This window comes from Aquarana catesbeiana, linkage group LG12 (assembly GCF_042186555.1).
Source record: "Aquarana catesbeiana isolate 2022-GZ linkage group LG12, ASM4218655v1, whole genome shotgun sequence".
Classification (NCBI taxonomy): domain Eukaryota; kingdom Metazoa; phylum Chordata; class Amphibia; order Anura; family Ranidae; genus Aquarana; species Aquarana catesbeiana.
In genome coordinates, this window is record NC_133335.1 from 124323825 (window position 1) to 124351069 (window position 27245).

A 27245-nucleotide genomic window follows, 5' to 3' on the forward strand; every position below is an offset into this window, starting at 1 on the left:
CAGCTAGAATACGTACCAATGGATGCCTATCAGGGAAGTTCCAATTATTTCGGGCACGTGACAGGGGTGTCCCCTCTCCCTGGGCCTATTTGCTCTGGCAGTGGAGCCCCTGGCTATATTGCTGAGGGCCGACCCAGGGGTAAGGGGACTCCAGGTAGGTCCAATCGAGGAGAAGATATCGCTGTATGCGGACGACCCCTGTTGGCAGAGTCAATTTGCTAAAAATGATTTACCTTCCCAAATATCTCTACTTCTTCCGTAACACCCCCATACACATCCCTAGGACTTTTTTCCGAAGGTTGGAGAGTCTGCTGTTACACTTTGTCTGGGCTGGGAGGCCACCCAGGGTGGCCAAACAGATCTTATATCTCCCACTTTCGGGGGGGGGGGGACTGGCGTTACCGAATTTTCAAATTTATTATTGGGCAGCCCTACTGGTCACGATTCAGTGGTGGTTCTCCCAGCCCACACAGAATCCGGCGGTCACTCTGGAGGCAGCCATTCTGGGTTCCTTTGCTGCCCTGAGCAACCTCCCGTTTCGTGGACTTCGGGCCAGTTCGTCCATGACAACTCCGATGCGAACCACTGTGAGGGTCTGGCAGGAGGCTAGGAAGATATACGGGAAGCCCAATCACATTTCACCTCACATGCCCCTATGGTGTAACCCCATGCTCCCTCACTTTAACAGTATACCGGACCCCTCTCTCTGGGCAAAAAAGGGAATCCTTAGATTAAAACATATAGTTCAGGACGGTAGGCTTATGGTTTTCCATGCCCTGAGGCAATCTTTTGCTATCCCGTCCTCCTTCCAATTCAGGTACTGGCAGCTGAAGCACGCTTTTGAAGCTCAGTTCCCTGCCCCCCTCATTCTGGAACCAGACTCCATTGAACGGCTCTTGATTTCCAGTGTGATGGGGAAGCCCCACTCAACACTATATCTATACCTTACAGTGGAGTATGATACCAAGCTAACTAAAACCTGGGAAAAGTGGAGGGTTGATATTCCCTCTTTGGACTAGGAGGAATGGAAGGAGTGTTTTTTAATCTCCTACATTCCTTCCATGATCGCTGCAAAAGATAGGTTCATACAATTTAAGAGCGTATTTCACTCCACAGAGACTGGCCCGCATTTACCATCAAAGAGATCCCAACTGTCAGAGATGCAGACAGGAGGTGGGCACTTTCTGGCACATGGTCTGGTCCTGTCCCAAACTCCGACCCTTTTGGTCAGCAGTGGCCTCCACACTGAGCAATGTCACAGGCTTAAACTTACCGGTGGATCCTCAAATACTTTTGCTCAGTCATCTGGAGGATGTTGAGGGAGACAGGTATAGTAAATTGTGTCTAAACTTCGCATTATATTATGCTAGGCGTGAAATTTTACTGGGATGGAAACTAGTAGAGCCTCCTACTCTGGCCTCGTGGAGAAGGTCGGTGAATATGGTACTCCCCCTGTATAGATTGACGTATGAAAGTAGGCAATGCCCAGGGAAGTTTGATAAAATTTGGTCCTCCTGGGTGGACGCCTTCGGGGACCTTGAACCCCCTACCCCATAACCATGACATGAAACACATTGGAGAACATCCTACATCTTATGTCTATTCTTATGCTCATTCCCCTTCATCCCCTTTCTCCACCCCCCCCTCCTCTCCTCCCCCCCTCCTCTCCTGTCCCCCCCTCTCCTCCCCCCTCCTCTCCTCCCCTCCCCCCCTAACAGGCTTGATCGAATATTGGTTACTTACTTTATATTATCTGAGAGTTTATAATACTATAATGCAATAAGGAATACTGTTAAGTGAAACTTCTGACATTTGCACAACTGGAATATCTGATAAATAGTGGCTACCGGTTGAAGGTAGATCTTACTGTCATTATTCTCACTGCATTGAATGTACTAACTTCTCTTGTATTGTAATGCTGATTTGTTTAATAAAAATTTTCTGTTAAAAAAAAAATTGCTCACTGCTGTAATGTATTGCTGGATCCTGGCAATATACTGTACATAAAAAATCATTGAAAAATATGGCGTGGGTTCCCCCCCCAATCCATACCAGGCCCTTCAGGTCTGGTATGGATATTAAGGGGATCTCCACTCCAATATTTTTTTTTAAAAAATGGTGTGGGGTCCCCCCCAAAATCCATACCAGGCCTTTCAGGTCTGGTATGGATTTTAAGGGGAACCCCACATCGAAAGTCTAAAAAAAAATAGTGTGGGGTCCCCCCTAAAATCTATACCAGACCCTTATCCAAGCATGCAACCTGGCAGGCTGCAGGAAAAGGGGGGGCGAGAGAACGCCCCCCCTTCTGAACCGTACCAGGCCACATGCCCTCAGCATGGGAAGAGTGCTTGGGGGCCCCCCCCAAGCACCTTGTCCCCATGTTGATGGGGACAAGGGCCTCATCCCCACAACCCTTGCCCGGTGGTTGTGGGGGTCTGCGGGTGGGGGGTTTATCGGAATCTAGAAGCCCCCTTTAACAAGGTTGCCCCCAGATCCTGAGCCCCCCACCTACCCATTCACCAAAAGTGTAAAAAAATAACGACAGGAGACAATTCTTTTATTTTAAAAGTGTCCCGCGATGTCCATCCATCTTCAATCACGGCACCGACAGACCCGAAAAAAAAAGTTCCGCCTCGATGGGAGGCGTTCCGCCGACTGCTGTTTTTTTGCGGTGACAGCTGTTATATAGGCAATACTTACGTTTGACTCGAACATCGAGCTCATACCTACTCCCAGTAATCTGTCCACCAGATCCGTGAAGTGCATAAACATGTTTACAAGCAGTTACAAGCTTTTGACATTTGAATTGCCAGTAAACTACTGTCCTGAACGTGATTTATCTGCTTTTAAAAAATGCCAGTAAACTCGACTGCCTCTAAAGGACTATAAACGACTGAGTGTACATGTACAGATAAGATAAGACTTTTGAATGATTTTGTTTTGTGGATTCCATACACACATTCATATGAGTAGTAAGCTGTCTGTTGTGTATCTTCTCATAAACCATCATGCAATGTGTGGCCCTGCCACGTGTTTGCTTTGTTGAATCTCTGAACTGTTGTGGTTGTGATTTTTGTTTTTTTTTGTTTTTGCTTTTTTTTGTTTTTGTTTTGTTTTATTGTGAAATCCAACAGGACTGTGAGACTCAGGTCCATTCTTGGACACATTGCCAGTCATGAGAAACATGCAGTATACCCCGCCTCTGATGCTGGTACCCCTCCAGGTACTGGTGATGGTCCATTCCCCCCACCCATGGAGGAGTTCGAGCAGAATATGAGGGCATTTTTTTATTATTGAAATTTACTTTTTATCTATTTTATGTTTTATTGGTTTGGTCAATTGTCGTGAGCTTTTTGATGCATTAGAAGCAGGGTAAATTAGACTGGTGTTGAGCGTGTTTTTTGTTTGTTTTTTTTTGGGCCCTCCATAGCCCACATATTTTAGTTACAGACATTTTCAAGCCAATGTGTGCAGGCTATGCAGAGCATCGGTCAGAGCCTGAACCTCCAAAAGTCAGAATTGGATCCCAGCATTGGACATGGCCTTGTCTTAGGTTTTCTAGGATAAGGTGCACACCTCGATTTTTTTTTTTTTTTTTTTCCCTCACTTTATGGTGGCAGTCCTTTATGCCAAGTTTTACTCCACACAGTTGCAACTCATCATTCTGGGGATGTAGAACAAACATTGTTATTGGAGAATGCTCAGCTCCTGATCAGTGTTTGGGAGCTAAGGGCAATTATACAATCCCTTAAGCACTTGCCCTCCCATCTTCAGGGTCTCCCAGTCAGTGTATAGTCAGACAAGGCCATGGCAGTGGTGTACATAAATCATCAGGGGGGTAGCAAAAGTCACACTGTATAGGCTACATTTACAAAGATGTCTAAATTTCAGAGTTTAGTTGCATTTAGAAAACTTTTCTAAAAGCAGCTGGACTCAAAATGTAACGTAATCATGTTATTGATACATAACCATTAGCAGCATTTAGTTGCAGACAGTTTAGCTGAATTTAGGAAAAGAAGAAAAGTGCTGCGTCCAGGGTCGACTATCTGCAGCTAAACGCACATTGCGTTTAGCTGCAGATAGCTGCAGTGTGTTTAGCAGCAGAAAATGACACTTCCCCTTTTCTTCCTGAAATGTCCATACATCCTCATGTTGGTATTTATTCTTTGCAGATGTGGTCTAACAATAGTTAGTAAGCTGTCAAAGGTGGACACTGCCATTCTGGTAAAGTTATAACACTTATGGGGATAGGTTACTCATACATCAGGACAAAATAGCCCCGAGTTAAATGCTAGGATGTTGGGGATGTACCCATCTTTACTTCATTTGCCTCTCTATCTACCTCAGGGCTGGTTCACACCAGAACACACCTCTCTCTGTCCTTACTCATAATTTAACCTTCCTTTTGCCATCACTTCAGCTCTTAGCTTTCGAATTGGCAGCCTTATACCGTAAGGAGCTGTTCCTTGTGCTACACAAGGATGAAGATCTTTTGAGGTTTCAGACCACCTCTTTGCCCATGGTGGTCTTTTCCTTGCAACTTAAGCAGGATGTTTAAGCATCCTAAGGAGATTGCTTTCCACTGGGCTAGTCTATCTTGGCTCTAGCCTCCATTGGTCAGTCAGACACTTTTTGTCCTGTAAGAGAGCTCTCGTCTGTAAGGTGGTCACTTTGTCTTCTGTTCACGTTTCCTAAGTTCTACTAGATGGATGTCCAGGCCTCAGCAGATACCAGCTTCATGTTGGAAAGAACTTTTGTGTTTTGGGCCTTGGCTTTTGTTCTTTGGGTTTTTTTTGCACCCCTTAGCCATTGTTTGTTGCAATGCCCACTCCCCATTAGGTTGCTTTTGGTTATTTAACTGATCTAAGAATTAGCCAATCCTGTGTTCTGTGATGTACAATAAAGAAAATAGGATTTTTTACTTTACCTGTAAAATCCTTCTCTTGAAGTGTATCACAGGACTCAGGACCCTTCCTGTCTATGATCACTTTTGTATTGACTGGTACAAAATGAAAGATATGTTGGGAATGGTATGGGGCTAGGCAGGGTTAGGTTTTGAGAAAAGCCTGAGTCCTGTTTGTAGATTACTAAAACAGGATTTTTGACTTACATTAAAACCTTGGATTGCAAGCATAATTTGTTCCAGAAACATGCTTGTAATCCAAAGCACTTGTATATCAAAGCAAATTTTCCCATAAGAAATTATGGAAACTCAAATGATTTGTTCCACAACCACTTATTCACAAATCCTTCAGTTTATAGTGCATTTAAAAACATCATAGCAATGTGATAGGTTGTGTAATCATAAAATGTCCATTTACAAATGGCAGCCTCCACAAGGGGATTAGAAGCAAAATCCAGCAGGAGCTACAGAGTATAAAAGAGAAAAGAGGCACCTCTAAATGTAACAATATGGTTACATTTAATGAAGGTACAACATTTAGCAACTCACATGGTTGATGATTAAAACTGGCACATCTTAGTATGCAGGCATCTGGGGTAAAGCTGTCCACATAGACTGTCCTCCGCACCGCCGGCTCTCACCGTTGTCAATCTGCAATCTTGACCGGAAAGTCTATCCTGCAGTAGAGCGATCTGAAAGCGAGGCTTGAAGCGCTCGTGGAGCGCAGAGCGGAAGGGATGATGTTGATGGCGTTGCGGAGGATGATCTTAAGTATGCAGGCATCCGGGGGAAAAGCTGTACACATAGATCATCCTCCACACCGCCATCGATGTCACCCCTTCCATGCTGCACTCCACGAACGCTTCAAGCTTCGCTTTCAGATCGCTCAACTGCAGGGTAGTCTTTCCGGTCAAGATTGCAGATTGACAGCAGTGAGAGCCGGCGGTGCGAAGGACAGTCTATATGGACAGCTTTACCCCAGATGCCTGCATACTTAGATGTGCCAGTTTTAATCATCAACCATGTGAGTTGCTAAATGTTGTACCTTCATTAAATGTAACCATATTGCTACGTTTTAGAGGTGCCTCTCGTCTTTTATACTCAGTTGTGACTTGATGCTACTTGTATATCAAGACATCGGTTGTATATAAAGTCAAAATTTGTTTAAAAATTTAGCTGGTCCTGCAAAATGCTCTCAAACCAAGGTTTTACTGCACCTGTAAAATCCTTTTCTTGATCAGGTTAAGTAATTAGGGTATAGTTTTTGTGATTGTTCTTTACTCACGTCTCCACCTTGCTCTTTAGACAGGACCACTGCCTCTCAAGTATCGTGTGCAGCCAACCTGCAAAAGATTACGATTTAGCCGCCCAAGAAGCCTGCAGGGGCCCAACCGAGCAACAAACTCAGAAGGGGATTCAGCCAGTGACAAGGCTAACAGCCCAGCACCAGTTCCCTCCACTTCCTCATCTCTACCCAGCCCTTCAACTCCCTGCCAGGGTTCTCCAAGCCCTAACACTGAACTCCCTCCTGCCCCTTCCCTTCATAATGGGCACTCAACCAGCAAGGGCCGAAAAGTTTCTCTCAATGGAGCACCGGGGCCGCCCCTCACTTGAGTGGTCTGCCCAGCCAGAGCTTTTTATACATATGTACATAGAAAGAAGGACTTTTTATTTTCTATGGATAATACAAGAGTAATTTAATCCCTGCTTACACCCAAAATCTTTTTGTAATATTTTGTATTATAATTTATAAGAGGGAATGGAGAAAATTCACATTCTTGTTGGAATGATGCTCCTCCAATGCCCTATGGCTAGCTTGGTTTAAAACTCCCATCTGGTTATCACATACAGTCATGTGAGAAGGTAAGTACATCCCATGGAAAATGTTGACTTTTTTCAACAGGCAAGCATTGGGTCTGCATTCAGTGTCTACAAATAAAGATGACACATTCAAATGACATGGTGTCTTTTATTCTCATAATCAAAATCAGGGGTGGGTAACTGTGGCCCTCCCGCTGTTTCAGAACTACAAGTCCCATCATGCCTCTGCATCTAGGAGTCATGCTTGCAACTGTAATGCCCCGTACACATGGTCGGACATTGATCGGACATTCCGACAACAAAATCCTAGGATTTTTTCCGACGGATGTTGGCTCAAACTTGTCTTGCATACACACGGTCACACAAAGTTGTCGGAAAATCCGATCATTCTGAACGCGGTGGCGTAAAACACGTATGTCGGGACTATAAACGGGGCAGTAACCAATAGCTTTCATCTCTTTATTTATTCTGAGCATGCGTGGCACTTTGTGCGTCGGATTTGTGTACACACGATCGGAAATTCCGACAACAAAATTTTGTTGTCGGAAAATTTTATAGCCTGCTCTCAAACTTTGTGTGTCAGAAAATCCGATGGAAAACGTGTGATGGAGCCCACACACGGTCGGAATTTCCGACAACAAGGTCCTATCACACATTTTCCATCGGAAAATCCGACCGTGTGTATGGGGCATTAGTCTTGCAGTGCCTTGCAGGACATATAGTTCCACAACAGTTGAAGGGCAGCAGTTGCCCACCTCTGATTTTAAATTTTAAAAAAATACAGGATTATTATGTGGAAAAAGTAACTACACCCCTACATTTACCACCACTAAATTCATGAAATTGGAATAAGGTTTTCCAGATTACGTGCTAATGATTTAAACCACCTTAGGGAGTGTGCAGGTGAAATCTTATTTAAATCTTTCATTAGTGTGTGTGTGTGTGTGTGTGTGTATATATATATAATATACACATTTTCTTAAAACCTTGGAGAATTTATTCTTGGTAGTTGCAATTTTTGCCACACAATATTATCGCGTATTTTGAGTAACAAAATATACTAATTTTAGTGCACACAAACACAATATATTACCCATTTTGTGTGGCAAAATACCAAAGTTAAGATTGTGTTGAGTAAATAGATACAAATATGTCAAGCCTTGTGAAACAGCAAAAAAACGAAGATAGCCAAAATTGTCCATAGGCAATGCTTTAAAAGACTTTCTGAAAGCACAGGACCTGTAGAATGAAATGGATGATGCTGCTGATTTTCTGCATCCCACAATAGTTACATGAATGTTTGTCAACACAATATTTTCTATAAAAATACATCAAAATCATTATTAGCACACACAACATAAAATTCCTACTAAAATTAAAAACTGAAAAATAAACAGTACACAAAACTGTGTGAATAAGTAACTTATGCAAAAAATTTGGAGGTTTGCTTCACACCTATGCCTTGTAGTAACACCCCATGCACAGTGCTGTGTGTGCTAAGATTTTAATGAATGGCTATGATCAGTGGCTTGTGAGTTGCTGATCACAGCTATTAAATATTCAGCAGAACAAAGAAAATGTACAAATAGAATGATGACCACTTTAATTGACTCGCATGTGATTGTAGTAACTCGCTTGTGATTGTCAGTGTCCCCATAGCAGAACAACAACTTAGCTTGTATGCGAGGCTTCCACTTCTAGGTATGGGACCACCTTGCATACTGGCTAGGTCGTTATCCTCGTAGAAGGATGCTGACAGTTCCAACCACAAGTGGGTCCCTGTACCGTAGCTCCAAGTTTTAGATCTTATATGAGAGTTATGCCTCGTACACACGTTCCGAATATCGTACGACCGATTGTACGACCGTTCTCGCTTAATAGTCGCAAGTAGAAATTGAATAGCTAAATAAAGTCACAAAAATTCTCGTACGACAGACAAAAAAAATCGGAAGTGACGTCATGTGTTGTATTGTATTTGTATTGTATTTTTGGACGGCAACTATACTGACTAAACGAAAATCGTACAAGGAAAATTTTTGTGTATGTCCGATCGAATAATACCGGATGAACGGTCGTGATCGGCTGTCGAAAGTAGTGTACACATGATCCGAATATCGTACGATCCATCCTCGGACAACTGTTTTTGTATGATATTCGGATCGTGTGTATGAGCCATAAGTTTCTTGTGACATCTGTTTGATTGTGGTGCAGATTCCCAGTTTTAACTGTTAGAAGGATATGTTTTTAAAAATGTTACCTGTTGATAATGCACTAGTACCCTAATGGCCCGTACACAAGATCCGAATAACGTACGAAAACAGTCATCCGAGGAAGGATCGTACGATATTTGGATCGTGTGTGCACTACTTTCGACAGCTGATCACGACCGTTCATCCGATATTCGATCGGACATGCACAAAAATTTTCATCGTATAATTCCAGATCGTACAATTTTCGTTTAGTCAGTATAGTTGTTGTCCGAAAATACAATATAAATACATTACAACACATGACATCACTTCCGATTTTTTTGGTCTGTCGTACGAGAATTTTCGTGACTTTATTTAGCTATTCAATTTCTACTTGCGACTATTAAGCGAGAACGGTTTTACGATTGGGTGTAGGATATTCGGAATGTGTGTACGAGGCATAAGTTGTTGTTCCTCCCACTATAAAGCAGCTGGAACCTAGTGTAACCATCCAGCCTGCAGAGTGCCCTTTTCACTTCTGAATGTTTTATCAGATCTCCTTTTCTTGTTTTTTGGATTCTCTCTAGGATAGTTAGTCCTATATAAAAGACTGATAACCATTATATATTATTTCATCCACTAGGGATCATTGCACTCCTTGTAAGTTTTTGTTTTTTTTTGTGTAGACTTTGTAGATTTGTTTTTTCCTTTAACATTTTGTATAGCTGTAGGACCCTAGTGCTTAGGCCCCTTGCACACGGACATCATATTTTACTGATTTTATTTTCTCAGGAACATCTGACGCCCGTGTGTAAAGATCTGAGTAATATATAGGTGAATAAAGGTGCATAAGCGTATAGACAAGTAAAATTCTTGTAGTATTCTACAATACTCAAATTCTTGAGTATTGTAATATACTCATTTATACCCGCGTAAGCATGCTTATAGATGAGCAAACACATAGTTAGTAAGGTTGAATAAAGACACCAGTCCATCCAGTTCAACCTGAGTGAGTGTGGGTGCGTGTCTACAATTATCCCTATTTTTGTTTAAGGTACCCATATAGAGCTGTCAATTTACGTAGCCCTCCACACATACATTGCACGAGTATGCAAGTAAATTACTGCACTAAATTGAAAAACATGTATTTCATTTTTTTACTGATCTGTACTCAAAGCTGTATTACGGATCTGTGTGCAATGTCCCATAGGCAACAATGCATCTCATTTCAGATCTGTAGATCTGAACTCAGCATTTTTTACTCCCATGTGCAAAGAGGCCTTCATTATTTTTATTTTATGTTCTATTTTTTAAACCTCTTGCCCTAGGTAAATTATGCACTGGTCTAGTTCCAGTTTTTTTTTTTTTTTTTTTTTTTTTCATATACTAAAAAATTCTAGTTTATGGTCACTGCAGCGACTATGAGCTTATAGCAAAAGAGAACTTAGCAGACATAAGTCTTAAGAAATCAAACAAAAATTTTGATCCAAAGGAATTTTGCACAGAGGAGTGGTCAAACTTTTAAACGGGTCTATGCCAAAGACTATTGGGCAGTTATGCAAAATGCCTACAATCAGCCATTTCTGCTTAAAGGGGCAATACTAGCCTCTGAGGCGAAGGGTGTACTTACTTTTTCCAGAGCGCACCACTGCATTTATTGATATTTTTGTTAAATAATTAAAAAGGCAAATGGTCCTTGTTTTTATTCAGGTATACTGTATATGCTTTATTTGTAGGCATTGTTTAAATGAATATCTAATGTTTTGTCTGTTTTGTACTTATTCACATTACTGCATTTGTACTTTGGAATTAAGGGAATGCAGAAAACATTGTTCTAAAATTGAAAAATCCTTGTTATGTTATTGAGTATTTCTGCAGCATGGTTAACCTATCATAAGTGTGTGAACAACTGGAGATCCTGTAATGATTGAGCACTTTTATACAATATGCAGTCCAAGGTGGTGCTGCTGCTCTGCTGAATGTATGTATTGCCGGTACCCTCCTATGAAAACAGTCGGGCCACCACAGAATATAGCACAACAGGGTCCCTCTGTTCTCATCTTTCCTAAAAGGTTTTGTGTTACGTTCATGGGTGAAATTTGGGGTTGTGGTTGTCTCTTCTGTGATTAATAAAGGCAAACAACCTTATTTGTGTGTGTCACTGACTGTATATATTATAATGCCACTAACTGCACTAAACTCTGAATTGCTGGCTTTACTGAGTTTGTACTTAAAGCAGAAAGCCACTTTTTGAAGAAAAGATGGTCATCTGGAAAGAATTCTATTTTACAGAGAACTTAAAGTCATACCAAACACACACTGTTTAATTTTTCATTATAGTTATGGGAATAAAAGTCTGGTGTTAACTCAACTCACAAATCAGTAAAAATCAATATACAGCTATATACAGTATATTCATTCAGGCTAAAAATTGTATTACACAGCAAAAAGTGAAAAAAAGGAATATGTACTCAAGAAAAAATCCAATCACTGTGGTAGAAGTTATGTGCAGTGGCAAATATTAATTTTAACTGTGCTCCACCATAACTCGTGTGTCAGAAATGCAAACTCACCAGATATCTAAATTAAACAAGCCTTGTAACAATCAGATTCCTTTGGTGTCCCTGTGTATCTGAAGAGGATGGATCTTAGCTCAGGATATATCTCCTTAATTTAATATACCAAAGAAGCTCGGGAGAAACAAAGTTAGATATCAGCGAGGCAAGTTTATTGCAACAAAATTCCCAGCATATAATTAGCAAATGCGCACTTACATTTTAAGGTGCTATAAGTCAGCACGAACATGTACAGCCAGCCTGGTACAAAAATGCAGTCTCTCCAAGTTGCTGCGTGCGTTCCAGAGCAGCAGAGGTTGGAACCATGGAAGCCGGATGTCGATACGGACGAATGTACAGATTCTTTGCATTTCGTGATCAACAGGTCATCAGGAAGCTTGCCTGCCGCCATTTTGTTGAAGCCTCATGTACCCCACCATTCGGTCTGATTGGTTGACAAAAAACCTCTCATAAAATCAAGCTTCGGTTACCCGCAACTTGGAATGACATTAAAACGCTGCTGTACATATTCGTGTCTCACCTTTACAGCAAACCATCTGCAAGCAAAGTAGAGGCACTTAAAACAATAACAAATCCATTTCATCATTTGAAAATAAAAATGTAAAATCCATTTCATTGCTACACAACTCTAACATTAAAAAAAAAAACATTAAACGAATCGCAGGACTCAAATTGGCAGAGGAATCCCTCGGTCCAGTGACATGATTGACAATATGAAAACTATACGGTGAGGGAAAAAAGTATTTGATCCCCTGCTGATTTTGTATGTTTGCCCACTGACAAAGAAATGATCAGTCTAAATTTATGAAATGATTAGTCTAGATTTATTTTAACAGTGACAGACAGAGTAACAACAAAAATATCCAGAAAAACGTTATAAATTGATTTGCATTTTAATGAGTGAAATAAGTATTTAATCCCCTATCAATAAGCAAGATTTCTGGCTCCCAGGTGTCTTCTATAGAGGTAACAAGCTGAAATTAGGAGCACTCACTTTAAGTGAGTGTTCCTAATCTCAGCTTGTTACCTGTATAAAAGACCTGTCCACAGAAGCAATCAATCAGATTCCAATCTGTCCACCATGGCAAAGAGCTGTCCAAGGATGCCAGGGACAAGATTGTAGCCCTACACTAGGCAGGAATCGACTACAAGACCATCGCCAAGCAGCTTGGTGAGAGGGTGATAACGGTGCGATTATTCACAAATGGAAGAAACACAAAATAACTGTCACTCTCCCTCGGTCTGGGACTCCATGCAAGATCTCACCTCGTGGAGTTTCAATGATCATGAGAACGGTGAGGAATCAGACCAGAACTACACAGGAGAATCTTGTCAATGATCTCAAGGCAGCTGGGACCATGGTCACCAAGAAAACAATTGGTAACACACTACTCTGTGAAGGATTGATATCCTGCAGTGCCCACAAGGTCTCCCTGCTTAAGAAAGCACATGTACAGGCCCATCTGAAGTTTGCTAATGAACATCTGAATGTTTTAGAGGAGCACTGGGTGAAAGTGTTGTGGTCAGATGAGACCAAAATCGAGCTCTTTGGCATCAACTCAGCTCGCCATGTTTGGAGGAAGAGGAATTTTGCCTATGGCCCCAAAGAACACCATCCCCACTGTCAGACAGCCTCGAAACCTTAATGACTTGGAGAGGATCTGCAAAGTGGATTGGGACAAAATCCCTCCTGAGATGTGTCCAAACCTAAAACAAGTGGCCTAGTGGCCAACTACAAGAAGCATCTCACCTCTGTGATTGCCAACATGGGTTTGGCCACCAAGTACTAAGTCTTGTTTTGTGAAGGGGTCAAATATTTATTTCACTCATTAAAATGCAAATCAATTTATAACTTTTTTTGAAATGCATTTTTCTGGATATTTTTGTTGTATTTCTGTCTCTCACTGGTAAAATAAACCGACCATTAAAATTATAGACTGATCATTTCTTTGTCAGTGGGCAAACATACAAAATCATCAGGGGATCAAATACTTTTTCCCCCTCACTGTATAATAAACTATTTTTCCATAACAATATTGGATCAATCAGTTCCCATACATCATATCTATATTGCCATCAAGTGGCCAAATAGTGTACTGCATGTATATATTGACCCAACCAACAGTCTCACAATCCTACAGTCGTTTTAATAGTACAAAAAATATTTTATAATTAAATTTTTTTAAATGTAATTCATTATATTAATAATTAGGGATGAGCTCGAGGTTCGGGTCGAACATCGTGTATTCGCCGAACAGTGAACATTATGGGGCGTTTGTGGGAAATTTGAGCGCCACGGAACGCCCCATAATACGCTGCGAGATCGCAGTACATTGCTGTATGATGATTGGCCAAAGCATGCACCTGACCTGCATGCTTTGGCCAGTCAACGCCCTCTGCTGAGTTCCATTATTGGGCAAAGGCAGGGTGCCTTTGGCCAATCATGGCTCAGGGGGACTAAGTCCACACCCCACACTATATGAGGCTGCTTACAGAACGGCCGTGTGTAGTGCTGTTGGCGTGTACAGAGAGATAGCTTGAGTTAGATTAAGCAGGCAGGTTATTCAGTTAGTGGCAGTGTCTTTGATTGTATGTATATATACTCTGCATTCAGTGTAGCTTAGAACTACAGTGCATTCGGTGGTGTACACAGGGCCAGTGCAAGGATTTTTGACACCCTAGGTGAAACCTAATTTTGCCACCCCCTCTGGCTCCGCCCCTGACCCCACCCTCTTTGCCAGTGTTAAATGGTTTGATTCAACCCTCTACTTGCTACATCTGCAAGACAGCTCGTTCTTTTGAAAAACAACAGACTTACTAGCAGGTTCACCATGTGAATATAAAAGAGAAAACCTAAAAACAAAACTAATGCAGCCACTAAGAATTGGTAAGCAGCAGTATAATAAATATTTTTCTTAGCATTAATACCACTTTAAGTGGATGAAGTTAAGTAATTCTGTTATACATCAATGTATAGGCAGATGATGGCAAGGAAGGAGTTAAAACAGAAGATAAACAGACTGGAGTTAAGCTACTTCCAGTGCTGGCAAGGAGGGGGGGGGGTCAGAGAGAGAAAAAGAGAGAGTGAGGGGGTCAGGGAGAGAGAGATCAGGGAGAGAGAGAGAGAGGTCAGGTGCAGGGAAAGAGAGATCAGAGAGGGGAAGGGAGATCAAAGAGAGAGGTCAGGAAAAGAGAGAAAGGTCAGGGAGAGAGAGAGAGAGAAGGGAGCAGGGTCTGGTCAGTGAAAGTGCTCACTCACATGGAATGGTCCCCAGGGGGCTCACTGGTTCATTTCAGCAGTTTTTTCAGTGTGGCTGGTGGCTGCTTGTTTTTAATCTTCCCGCCCTCCTCCCCTTCACAGACAGAGCACACAGGAGGGACGGGACTCAGGAGAAGTGTGAAGCTGCTCAGGGCAGACATGCTGGAGGTGGATTGGATGGAGCACACAGGAGGGGCGGGCATGGGAGAAGTGTGAAGCTGCTCGGGGCAGACATGCTGGAGGTGGATTGGACGGAGCACACAGGAGGGGCGGGACTCAGGAGAAGTGTGAAGCTGATGTGACATCATGATCTCAGAGCGGAGAGGGTGTGGTTGCTTGACACATGATGTCAGAGCGGCTGCCTGATGGATAGTTGCAAGCTCTGTGGACAGTACGGGAGTAGAATAACCAGCAGCCGGGCGCCCTAGGCGATTGCCTAGTGGTAGCACCGGCCCTGGGTGTACAGTTTCTTATACACTTCAGGCGGTGTACACAGTATCTAATACAGTGTGTACAGTTTCTAATAGATGTCAGGCGGTGTAATATATATATATATATATATATATATATATATATATATATATATATATATATATACACACACAGTCTAGTGTGTGTGTATCTGGCAGTGTACACAGTATCTAATAAAGTGTCTAATACAGTTTCTACTACACTTCTGGTGGTGTACACAGTATACAATACAGTGCAGCTGTTGTACAGTTGCTAATACAGTGCAGGCGGTGTACACAGTATCTAATACAGTGTGTACAGTTTCTACTACACTTCTGGTGGTATACACAGTATACAATACAGTTCAGCCATTGTACAGTTGCTAATACAGTGCAGGAGGTGTACACAGTATCTAATACAGTGTGTACAGTTTCTACTACATTTATGGTGGTGTACACAGTATACAATACAGTGCAGCTGTTGTATAGTTGCTAATACAGTGCAGGTGGTGTACACAGTCTCTAATACAGTTTCTTTTTTTTATAATCATTTTTCTTTATTAAGACAAATTTCAACATACAACATAGAAATACACATTGCAAAAATATCTATATAAATCTTTTCATTAACACAGACCATAATAACCCCCCTCCCCAGAGAAATACACAGGATCCTTGATCATATCCTATTTGAAAAGAAAGAGAAAAAAAATCCCCACAACAATTTATCTGCTCATAACCAAAACTCAATTCGTGCAACACATTATTCAATATATACCATATTTATCGGCGTATAACACGCACTTTTCCCCCCTTAAAATCAGGGGAAAATAGTGTGTGCGTGTTATATGCCGAACTGCTGCCTCGGAGGGGAAGGAGGGAACGAGCGCCGCTGAAATAGACAGAGCCGAAACTCCTGTGTACTCGGCTCTGCTCGCAGTCACGGCCAGTCCCGCCTCCTAGCATTGACATCCCGCCATTGGACCGGTGTTATGTCTATCATTTGAGCCGGGCCAAGGGGCAGGACTGCGAGCCGAGCACACAGGAGATCCGGCTCTGTTGGCTGCAGCTGGGCACTGATCATGCTGCAAAGAGGGGCAAGACTGCAGACAGGCACTGATCATGCTGCAATGATGTGTAAGGCTGCAGATGAGCACTGATCATGCTGCGATGATGGGCAAGGCTGCAATGATGGGCAATGGCGAGGCTGCAGATGGGCACTGATAAGGCTGCATTGATGGGCACTGACCCTTATTTTGCTTCAAAATTCTTTATTTAAAATACGTTTTTTTCCTGAAACTTCCCTCTTAAAATTAAGGTGCATGTTATGTGCCTGTTCGTGTTATACGCCGATAAATACAGTAATTAAGAAGGAGGCTTTACAGTGCCCTATTACTTTACAGCAGTGTTTCTCAACTCCAGTCCTCAAGGCGCCCCAACAGGTCATGTTTTCAGGATTTCCCTCAGATGAAACGGCTGTGGTAATTACTTAGGAAGGGAAACTGATCAAATCACCTGTGCAAAATAATGGAAAGCCTGAAAACATGACCTGTTGGGGCGCCTTGAGGACTGGAGTTGAGAAACACTGCTTTACAGCACCCTACAACACAAAAAATATACAGTGCCTTGCAAAAGTATTCACCCCCTTGGCTTTTTACCTATTTTGTTACATTACAACTTTTGGTTCAATGTTTTTTTAATCTGAATTATATGTGATGGATCAGAACACAATAGTCTAAGTGGGTGAAGTAAAATATATACATAAAACTATTCAGAAATAAAAAACTGATAATTGGCATGTGCGTATGTATTCACCCCCTTTTGTTATGAAGCCCATAAAAAGCTCTGGTGCAACCAATTACCTTCAGAAGTCACATAATTAGTGAAATGATGTCCACCTGTGTGCAATCTAAGTATCACATGATCGGTCATTACATATACACACCTTTTTGAAAGCCCCCAGGGGCTGCAACACCTAAGCAAGAGGCACCACTAACCAAACACTGGTATGGAGGGAAAGAAAGCTGCGTTAGTCCAGTGAACAATAAGGGTGGACAAATCCCAAAAAGCTGCAATTAATATGGGATAAGCATAAACATAAATAAAGGAAAAAACAATCACGCTAAATAAAGTCCAAAGTGAAAAAAAATTCATAAAAAAGTGATGAATAATCGAAAGAAAGTCCCAATTATTGGACCAATGATGCAGATAATTAATCGCCAGTCAGTGGGTCACATAAAATTATCACCATGTGAAATGCATGCTTACCAAATTGTAAGCCAAAACGTGCAGATGGCCGTAACCCCAGCCTGGGTTGTAGATCTTGTGCGATGAACCAAGACGTTTGGAATCCTCTCAAAGCAGATCTGCATAGGTTCCACAAATATCGGTATATGTTAAACAATAAGAATTCATCATAGCGTGATACTGTAAAAATTATGAATTGTGCACAATAGATACAAAAAAACCTAACATTGTGACCACGCCAGGAAAGAACAAACGCCACCTTGTGACGGCCGCACACCAAAACTCACAGACCGGGCAAGGAGGGCATTAATCAGAGAGGCAGCACAGAGACCTAAGATAACCCTGGAGGAGCTGCACAGAGTTCCACAGCAGAGACTGGAGTATCTGTACATAGGACGACAATAAGCTGTATGCTCCATAGAGTTGGGCTTTATGGCAGAGTGGCCAGAAGAAAGCCATTACTTTCAGCAAAAAACAAAATGGCACGTTTTGAGTTTGTGAAAAGGCATGTGAGAGACTCCCAAATTGTATGGAGGAAGGTGCTCTGGTCTGATGAGAATAAAATTGTACTTTTTGGCCTTCAAAGAAAACGCTATGTCTGGTGCAAAACCAACACATCACCCAAAGAACACCACCCCCACAGTGAAACATGGTAGCGGCAGCATCATGCTGTGGGGATGTTTTTCAGCAGTCAGGACTGGGAAACTGGTCAGAATTGGGAAAAGGATGGATGGTGCTAAATACAGGGATATTCTTGAGCAAAACCCTTACCACTCTGTGTGTGATTTGAGGCTAGAACAGAGGTTCACCTTCCAGCAGGACAATGACCCCAAATACACTGCTAAAGCCCAGACCTCAATCCAATAGAAAATCTGTGGTCAGACTTAAAGATTGCTGTTCACAAGTGTAAACCATCCAACTTGAAGGAGCTGGAGCAGTTTTGCAAGGAGGAATGGGCAAAAATCCCAGTGGTAAGATGCGGCAAGCTCATAGAGACTTATCCAAAGCGACTTGGAGCTGTGATAGCCGCAAAAGGTGGCTCTACAATGTATTGACTTTAGGGGGGTGAATAGGTATGCACATTGACTTTTTCTGTTATTTTGTTGTTTGCTTCACAATAAAAAAAAATCTTCAAAGTTGTGGGCATGTTCTATAAATTAAATGATGCAAATCCTCAAACAATCCATGTTAATTGACATAAATGATCCCCAATGGAAATAGTGGCGCTAAATGACAAATTAACTGAATACAATATAGAAGGATTTATTTTAGAATTAGATATAAGGCCAAACCTATCTATTTCCAACATTAATTCCGTCAGAGACTCTTGAGGAGAAGAAAGGTACAACAATAGATCATCTGCGTAAGCTGAGATCTTATGTTCCATTGATCCAATACAAATCCCCTTAATCCTCCTATTTTCCCTAATCGTTCGCAGAAAGGGCTCCATCACCATAGCAAATAACAATGGAGACAATGGGCATCCCTACCTAGGCCCATTCCGTATCTCAAAATAATCTGATAATCTGTCATTGACTTTAACCCTTGCTCTAGGATCTATATATAATGCTAATTTTATACTAGTGTTTATTTTATTAGCGAGTGAATCTCTGGTGATGATTGTTTTTTTACTATGTGGTTATTCATGATTATGCTTTCACGTCTCTAACTTATTGTTTTTGTCAGTAGTTTCACCACCCTTGATTTTGTCACCATTATATATAATTTATTATATCTATTCAATTTTTTATTTTTTTTCTATGCAAGATCTGATCAGAGCTACTTTTATTTATATATACCTTTTGATCTTAGTTTATACATTTAGGATTAGCGCAGCACCACCTATCCATATTTATATGTTTCATTTCAAGTTTATGTATTTCCTCTAAAAGCTCAACCATTTATTTTTGTCTCTCTTTTCTAATACGCAAACCCATTGAAATTAACTGTGATGACTGCCCTATGGGCTTCCCATACCACTTGGTCAGACACCTCTTCTGGTGTGTTGGTCTCAAAATATAATGCTAATGTGCGGGACAGGGATTCCACACTCTGTTTATCTTCCAGAATAGATTCATTCAATTGCCATGTTCTTTCCAAGCTCCCAATCAATGCCGGGCATATCGTTAAACTTATTCACCTCCCATAACCAATAAGCCTTCCCTAACCTTCCCCAAAATATCCAAAATTTTAGATAGAAATTTAACAGTATAGTTATTGGGGGCATATATAGTGGCAATGGTATAACACTGGCCCTTGATCTTACCCTTAACAAAAAGGAAGCAGCCTCCGGGGTCTACTTGTACTTCTATAGGTACCAAGTGGCATAGTTTATGGATAGCTATTGTAACTCCTCTAGCCTTAGGGATGGGTGAAGGTGCATGGAACCATTGATTATATGGAAAATGAGGCATGCAAAGGGTCGATCCTACCATGAAGTGTGTCTCCTGCAGAAAAACTATCTCTGCCTTCATGTGACGCACTTCATGCCAGAGACGGCCCCTTTTACCAGCCGAACAGAGCCCTCTCACATTATACGATACAATCTTCATTCTACCTGCCATTCTCTCATTACTTTCATGGATTTCTTACTATACTGTTGCATCTGATCGGTGTCTGTTCCCAGTCTTCTGGGCTCTCTCTCCTTGGATGTATCTGATGAGAAGGGAAAGGAAAAAAAAACACAAAACCACTCAAAACTAATAACATAATATGCAATTTTGTGGTAACAAAACTTTCATTTTCCAAGGGTTCAGCAATACCTCCTGGGACAGGGTAGGAGCAGCCAGGTGGAGGGGAGTGCAGGGTGGGAGCAGCCAGGTGGAGGGGAGGACAGGGTAGGAGCAGCCAGGTGGAGGGGAGGACAGGGTAGGAGCAGCCAGGTGGAGGGGAGGTGAGGGTAGGAGCAGCCAGGTGGAGGGAAGGACAGAGTGGGAGCAGCCAGGTGGAGGGGAGGACAGGGTGGGAGCAGCCAGGTGGAGGGTAGGAGCAGCCAGGTGGAGGGGAGGACAGGATAGGAGCAGCCAGGTGGAGGGGAGGACAGGATAGGAGCAGCCAGGTGGAGGGGAGGTGAGGGTAGGAACAGCCAGGTGGAGGGGAGGACAGGGTAGGTGCAACCAGGTGGAGGGGAGGACAGGGTGGGAGCAGCCAGGTGGAGGGGAGGACAGAGTGGGAGCAGCCAGGTGGAGGGGAGGACAGGGTGGGAGCAGCCAGGTGGAGGGTAGGAGCAGCCTGGTGGAGGGGAGGACAGGGTAGGAGCAGCCAGGTGGAGGGTAGGAGCAGACGGGTGGAGGGGAGGACGGGTGGGAGCAGCCAGTGATAAAGTCCTGTACCTCTATGGAAGCCTGCATTCCCACCCTCACCCCCCACCTGGAGTTAAGTTCTTACCTTGGGGGATATATAGTAAAATCACTGGAACTTCCTCTCTGGCTCCCTCCACCCGACAGCCTCATGGTTCCTCTTCTCTCCTCTCCTCCCGCTCGGCATGTTGGGGGCTGCAGTGTACTCTCAGGGAATCGTCTTGGGCCTGCTGGTACCCGGGACTACATGTCCCATAATCCTCTATTTTTAGTTTCCCAGCCACTTGGCTCAAAGAGGAGAAGGAGGGGTGAAAACCCCCAGCATTTGCGGCTCTTCCTGTGTCCCTTCACAGAGCCTGTCAGCAACGGCTGATGGGGTCAGCATTAGCACAGTCTGCTCACTATTTTCTGGGGGGGCAATTGACCCATTGCCCCCCTGGATCCCCCCCTTGGATGGAGGATGCTCAGCGATTTGAAGGCTCCAATGTTAGTTCACAGGTTGAGAAAGGGAGTAACGTGAGCCTAGAGAGAGGGGGTGCCACAGAAAGACAATAAACTGGCAGTCATGTTCCCCCAGCTGCAGCATACTACCAAGATTGCTCCAGTGACGGGGAGGAAGGGGATGATGAGGTCACTGACTGTACTTGGGTGCCTGGGAGAGGAGAGGAGGAAAGTGAGGAGGAGGCACAACTCCAAAAAGGCAGGATGTCCTCTAGGGGGCAGCTTAAGGTCAGCCGCCCTAATGCATCACACCACAGAGCTCCGCAGGTACAGGGAGCTGCTGACTCCCTGCTGACTTTTAAAAATTCCTTGGTGTGGGGCTTTTTCGACACGTGTATCAGATTGCACCATTGCTGCTTGCAACCTATGTCTGAAGCGGATCAAGCATGGCCAGAACAGCAGCTGCTTGGGCACCACATGCTTGACCAGACATATGACGACCTGCCATGCAGTCCGTTGGCAACAGCACTTGAAAGACCCACATCAAAGAAAAAGGCGAAGTTCTCCTTGCTCCTCATCTGGGATCTCCAACCCTACTATACCTCCAGTCCTCTCACAAACCTGCACTGAGAGGAATGAAGGTATAGCAATAGGTGTCCCAAGTACTTGCAGCCAATCTGCTAGCAGTACACCACCAATTGATTTTAGCAGGCAAATTTCCTGACCCCAGTTGCTGAACCGTAAAAAGAAATTTGGTCCCAGCCATTCACATGCTTAGCGTCTAAATGCTAGCTTGGCCAAATTGCTAGCACTGCAACTGCTGCCTTTTCAGCTGGTAGACTCTGCCGCCTTTTGTGAATTTGTGGAATGTGTTGTACCTCAGTGGCAGGTTCCAAAATGCCATTTCTTTTTACGGAAGGCCACTCTGGCTCTCTCCCGGCATGTGGAAGGCAATGTTTTGGCCTCGTTGGCAGGGCGGTCAGAAGTAAGGTTCATATTACCGCTGACTCATGGTCCAGCAGGTATGGACAGGGACGTTGCCTTTACTTCACGACGCACTGGGTAACTCTGCTGGCAGCTGGGAAGGATGCAGGACAGGGTTCAGTGTTGTTGGAGCTTGTTCTGCCACCACGCCTCCAAAATGCTATTGGTGATTCTGCCACAGCTCTCTCCTCCACCCCCTCCTCTTCTTCTTCCTCTATGGCCTCTTCTGCAGATTTGTCCTCTGAACCAGCAGTGCTCCGTAAGCGTTCAAGGAGCTACGCAAACAGTCAGGCTAAAAGATGCCATGCGGTGCTTGAGTTGGTCTGCCTAGGGGACAGGAGCCACACTGGGGCAGAGATCCTGTCAGCTCTGCAGGGGCAGGGTCAGAGGTGGTTGACGCCATGCCAGCTTCAGCCAGGAATGGTTGTATGCGACAATGGCACCAACCTTTTCTCCGCCCTCCGACAGGGACACTTGACCCATGTTCCATGTTTGGCACACGTCCTGAATTTGGTGGTGCAGCGATTCTTGAGCAATTGAGCTGCGTTCTTGAGCTGCGCAAATACTGTGCGAGAAAAAAAGTTGCAATGGCCGCCATTGTATTCTCTAGGATCTTTGCTAAAAAAAATATATGTTTGGGGGTTCTATGTAATTTTCTAGCAAAAAAATTATGATTTTTACATGTAGGAGAGAAATGCCAGAATGCCTGGTTGGTAAGTGGATAAAATCGCTGCTCCTGAAAAAACGGCTGTTTTTTTAAAACTTTTTTTTGCATTGATACATGTCCCTTGGGGCAGGACTGGGGTCCCCAAACACTTTTTTAAGGCAATAACTTGCATATAAGCCTTTAAAATGAGCACTTTTGATTTTTCACGTTCACGTCCCATAGACTTTAACAGTGTCCGTGTGTTCGAACCGGTGGGTGTTCGGCTCACCCCTATTAATAATCAAGGTTTCAAAAAAGGGGGAGTCTATCTTTATTAGTCAAGGGCTAACTTAGAGGCCTTGTTGGTCACACTGGGATAGGCTGTGGCTAAAAAAAACCATAGCCCAATGTAAGGAAACATTTAGATTCTATCTACCATATTTATCGGCGTATAACGGGAAAATCGTGGGTGCGTGTTATACGCCGAACTGCTGCCTCTGAGGGGAAGGAGGGACTGAGCGCTGCCTAAATAGACCGAGCCGAGTGTACTGTGTACTCGGCTAGGCTCGGCTCCGCTTGGCTCAGTTCGCAGTCATGCCCAGTCCCGCCATTGGACCTGTGTTATGTCCATCATAGGAGCTGGACCAAGGGGCGGGACTGGGCGGGGCTGCAAGATGAGCCGAATACACAGGACATCCAGCTCTGTCTATCTCAGCGGCGGTAATTTAAACGATCATGCTGCAGATGACACTTGGGCAAGGCTGCAGATGACACTTGGGCAAGGCTCAGGGGCGTAACTAGAAATCACAGGGCCCCAAATGTTATATGGGACCCCCCCGCAAAAATAGCAAAACAGATGACACTCTCCCACTCCCTTCCTACCTCCTGTCCAGACTCCAGAGCCTCCTCATGTGCCGAAAACAATGTCCCTTCACAGGCGTGCTTGAGCATTATGCCCCATCCACTCTGCTCCCGCCCACTCTGCTCTCTGCTCCTGCCTTCTGCGTGTGTCGGGACACGGCCAGACTCGCAGGGCCTGGGAGGCTTAACAGTAAACTTACATTCCTCATCCTCACCGGGCCCAAGGGGTGTACCTAGAGCATTTGGCACCCGGGGCGGATCCTATATCTGGCACCCCCAACTTTAAAATGTAAAAACACCCCACTGTGCCCCCTGCATACTTCTTTGTACCCCCTCGCCACAACTGGACCCCTTTATATTACACAGCCCCTCCGCACCTCTGGACCCCTTTACATTACACAACCCCCTGCACCACTGGACCCCTTTACATTACACAACTCCCTGCACCACTGGACCCCTTTACATTAAACAAACCCCCTGCACCACTGGACCCCTTTACATTACACAGCACCCTGCACCACTGGACCCCTTTACATTACACAGCACCCTGCACCCTGAAGCCTTTGGGTTCACACTTGTGTCCTGGAGTTTGTTGCAGTGCTGGGGTATACGCAGTTTTTCTGCATTTTATTCCCATTTGTAGCTGCAGTTCCGCAGTCTTCTATTAGTTTGTATAATGTTACTGTGTTTTCTGAAAGCACACCAAAGTTGCAGTATAGAGGACATTTGGTGCACTTTCAGAAAATGTTGCACAAATGTGTAACCTAATAGAAGTCTGTGGGACTGTAGTGAAAATGGAGTTAAATGCAGGAAAACTGTGTATACACCTGTACTTCAACTGAACCACAGTGCATCAGTGTGAATCCACTTGAGTCCTGGTTCACATATATGCGATGCAGGAATCAGCGCAATTCTACTGCGGATTTCTGCATTGCATGTCGCTTGCCGGCAATCACACTGCCCTTTGCAAACTGCTACGGGTGTCAATGTAAAGTTAATGACATGCCCAGATCAGTTTGCAGATTGCAGTGCGAACTGTAAAATGGTGCAGGAATGGGATCGCATAGGTGTGAACACCCATGTGATCCAATTCCAGTGCGGACCAAAAAAGGGGTCCTGCACCATTTTGGAGCGAATGCAATGTGATTTCAGCCATACAGTTTGTATGGCTGAACTTGCATTGCACAGAGATCGCATGTGATTTGCACAGCAATGCGGTGCGAATCACATGCAATGTCTGTGATCGTACTAGTGAAAACCCTGGCTAAATAAACATGATGTGGCCATCTATTAGTATGGGCTGGTTAAAAGAAAACGCTTTGTATAGAGTTAATTCTGCTGGAGGACAACAGAGGAAAGAGGGGGAGAGAAAGAGATTTGGGAGAGAGAGAGGGCAGAATCTGGACACTGACAGTGCTGCTAAATCACTTGGATGTTCCCAGGATGCTCACACTAGCTTCTGTAACTACTTGTGTAAACGTTCCCACCCCCACATTCCTTACAGACACAGCACACGGGCTGCACAGAGCTTGGGCGGACACAGGAACAGAGGGGAGGGAGGGGGCAGAGCCGATGCAGCCTCTTCCATTTCTGTGGAGGGGGGAGGAGTTGTACTCGCTGGGCTGTTAGAACGTAATGTAGAATGCACAGCAATGTGTCAAGTACAGCCGACATCCCTATATTTATGCCCAATGGGTCAGTCCACCTGAGCTGGGATCTAACTGCGCACATTGCCACTGCCGCTACCAAACCTGACCGTTGTCACTGTTTCATATGCCGCCTGACATCCCCCCAGCGTGTGCCACCGCCCCCGCCCCCCATTTAGTACACCACTGCCGGGCCCCACTCGGCTGTGGGCCCCATAGCGCCCGCATGGGTCGCTATGGCGGTAGTTCCGCCACTAGCAAGGCTGCAGATGACACTTGGGCAAGGCTGCAGATGCCACTCGGGCAAGGCTGCAGATGGACACTGGTGCAAGGCTACAGATGGACACTGATCATTCTGAAATGATGGGCAAGGCTGCAGATGGACACTGATCATTCTGCAATGATGGGCTAGGCTGCAGATGGACACTAATCATTCTGCAATGATGGGCAAGGCTGCAGATGGACACTGATAAGGCTTAATGTTGAGTCCTGATGGAAACGAAGACCCAGGTCTCATTCTGAGAAATCTGTCTACGAAGATCACTTCCTCTCCAATATATTGAAAATGTTTGATGGTTTCTAGGGACAGATCAACAATTCACATCCCTTAGTGAAGTACAAAAAAAGGAAATATGAGGGAGAAAATCTCTCTCAGAGAATAATGGGATTTTAGTGAAAATATTTAGACTGTCAGGCTGAGGCAAGCACAACCACAAGTAGTGCAAACGTATTTAAAGATTTATTACAAACAGGTATCATTAAAATAACAGTACATAGTCTCATAGGTCAGATAGAAATATGACCAAGAAAGATACTTAATGCACACGATACAATAAAGATGCTTGGAATGCAGAGAATCCAACACATTTCACAAACTGCTTCTTCAGAGCGACTCAGCATGCATCTATGGCATTATATAAATTGCAAAAAGTACCATTAGTATCCAATACAGAAATAACAGTATAAACAATATTTAATCACATGGTATAATCCAGTTACAAAAATATATAAGGCAATATTTAAGGCAACTGCAAACACTTATGCCCCGTACACACGGTCGGACTTTGTTCGGACATTCCGACAACAAAATCCTAGGATTTTTTCCGACGAATGTTGGCTCAAACTTGTCTTGCATGCACACGGTCACACAAAGTTGTCGGAAAATCCGATCGTTCTATACGCGGTGACGTAAAACACGTACGTCGGGACTATAAACGGGGCAGTGGCCAATAGCTTTCATCTCTTTATTTATTCTGAGCATGCGTGGCACTTTGTCCGTCGGATTTGTGTACACACGATAGGAATTTCCGACAACGGATTTCGTTGTCGGAAAATTTTATCTCCTGCTCTCCAACTTTGTGTGTCGGAAAATCCGATGGAAAATGTCCGATGGAGCCCACACACGGTCGGAATTTCCGACAACACGCTCCGATCGGACATTTTCCATCGGAAAATCCGACCGTGTGTACGGGGCAATAGGGTGACAAAGATGGATAACCCCTATGGATAATTGACAGTCAAGTCAGATACACCGAAAAGGTCTGTTAGACATTGGACCGTGTGATGGAAAAAACTTGTCAGGGGGGCCCAGCGCGGCGCGAATTGAGGAGGAAGCAAGGGCTGATTGCTCCGTGAGCCGCGGAGACAAACGGCACTTCCCCGGGGCCATCCTTCCTAACACCCCCGGCGGAACATCCAGCGCATGCCGGGACCCAAAAATCACCACAGTAAATGCAGGCCCAAGATGGCGCCCGGAGGACACAGTCACAGGCACACCTTCCCGCTGCAGCTACCCCGCCGTCACACTCCCTGGGAGACTGTGAGTACTCATTACAACTAACTGAGGCTGATCTGGATGAAAGTCTAACCCTAATGTATGACAAGATCGCCCAGAAATTTAAATCAGAGCTGCATAAGTCTACCA

General features: G+C 44.0%; 1 protein-coding gene across 6 annotated transcripts in view; it reads left to right on the plus strand.

The window, feature by feature from the left end:
* The window catches only part of LOC141114556 (polycomb group RING finger protein 2-like), a 333247-nt gene that overhangs the window by 220773 nt on the left and 85229 nt on the right, over positions 1 to 27245 (plus strand). The window contains exon 10 of one of the 6 annotated variants that reach the window (XM_073608319.1): positions 6209 to 10292. The exons of the other annotated variants lie outside the window; for them this stretch is intronic. Coding sequence (XP_073464420.1) covers positions 6209 to 6517 — 309 coding nt within the window. The 3' untranslated portion in view covers positions 6518 to 10292. Of the gene's footprint in view, positions 1 to 6208; positions 10293 to 27245 lie in introns of those variants that run through there. 6 annotated transcript variants of the gene reach the window in all.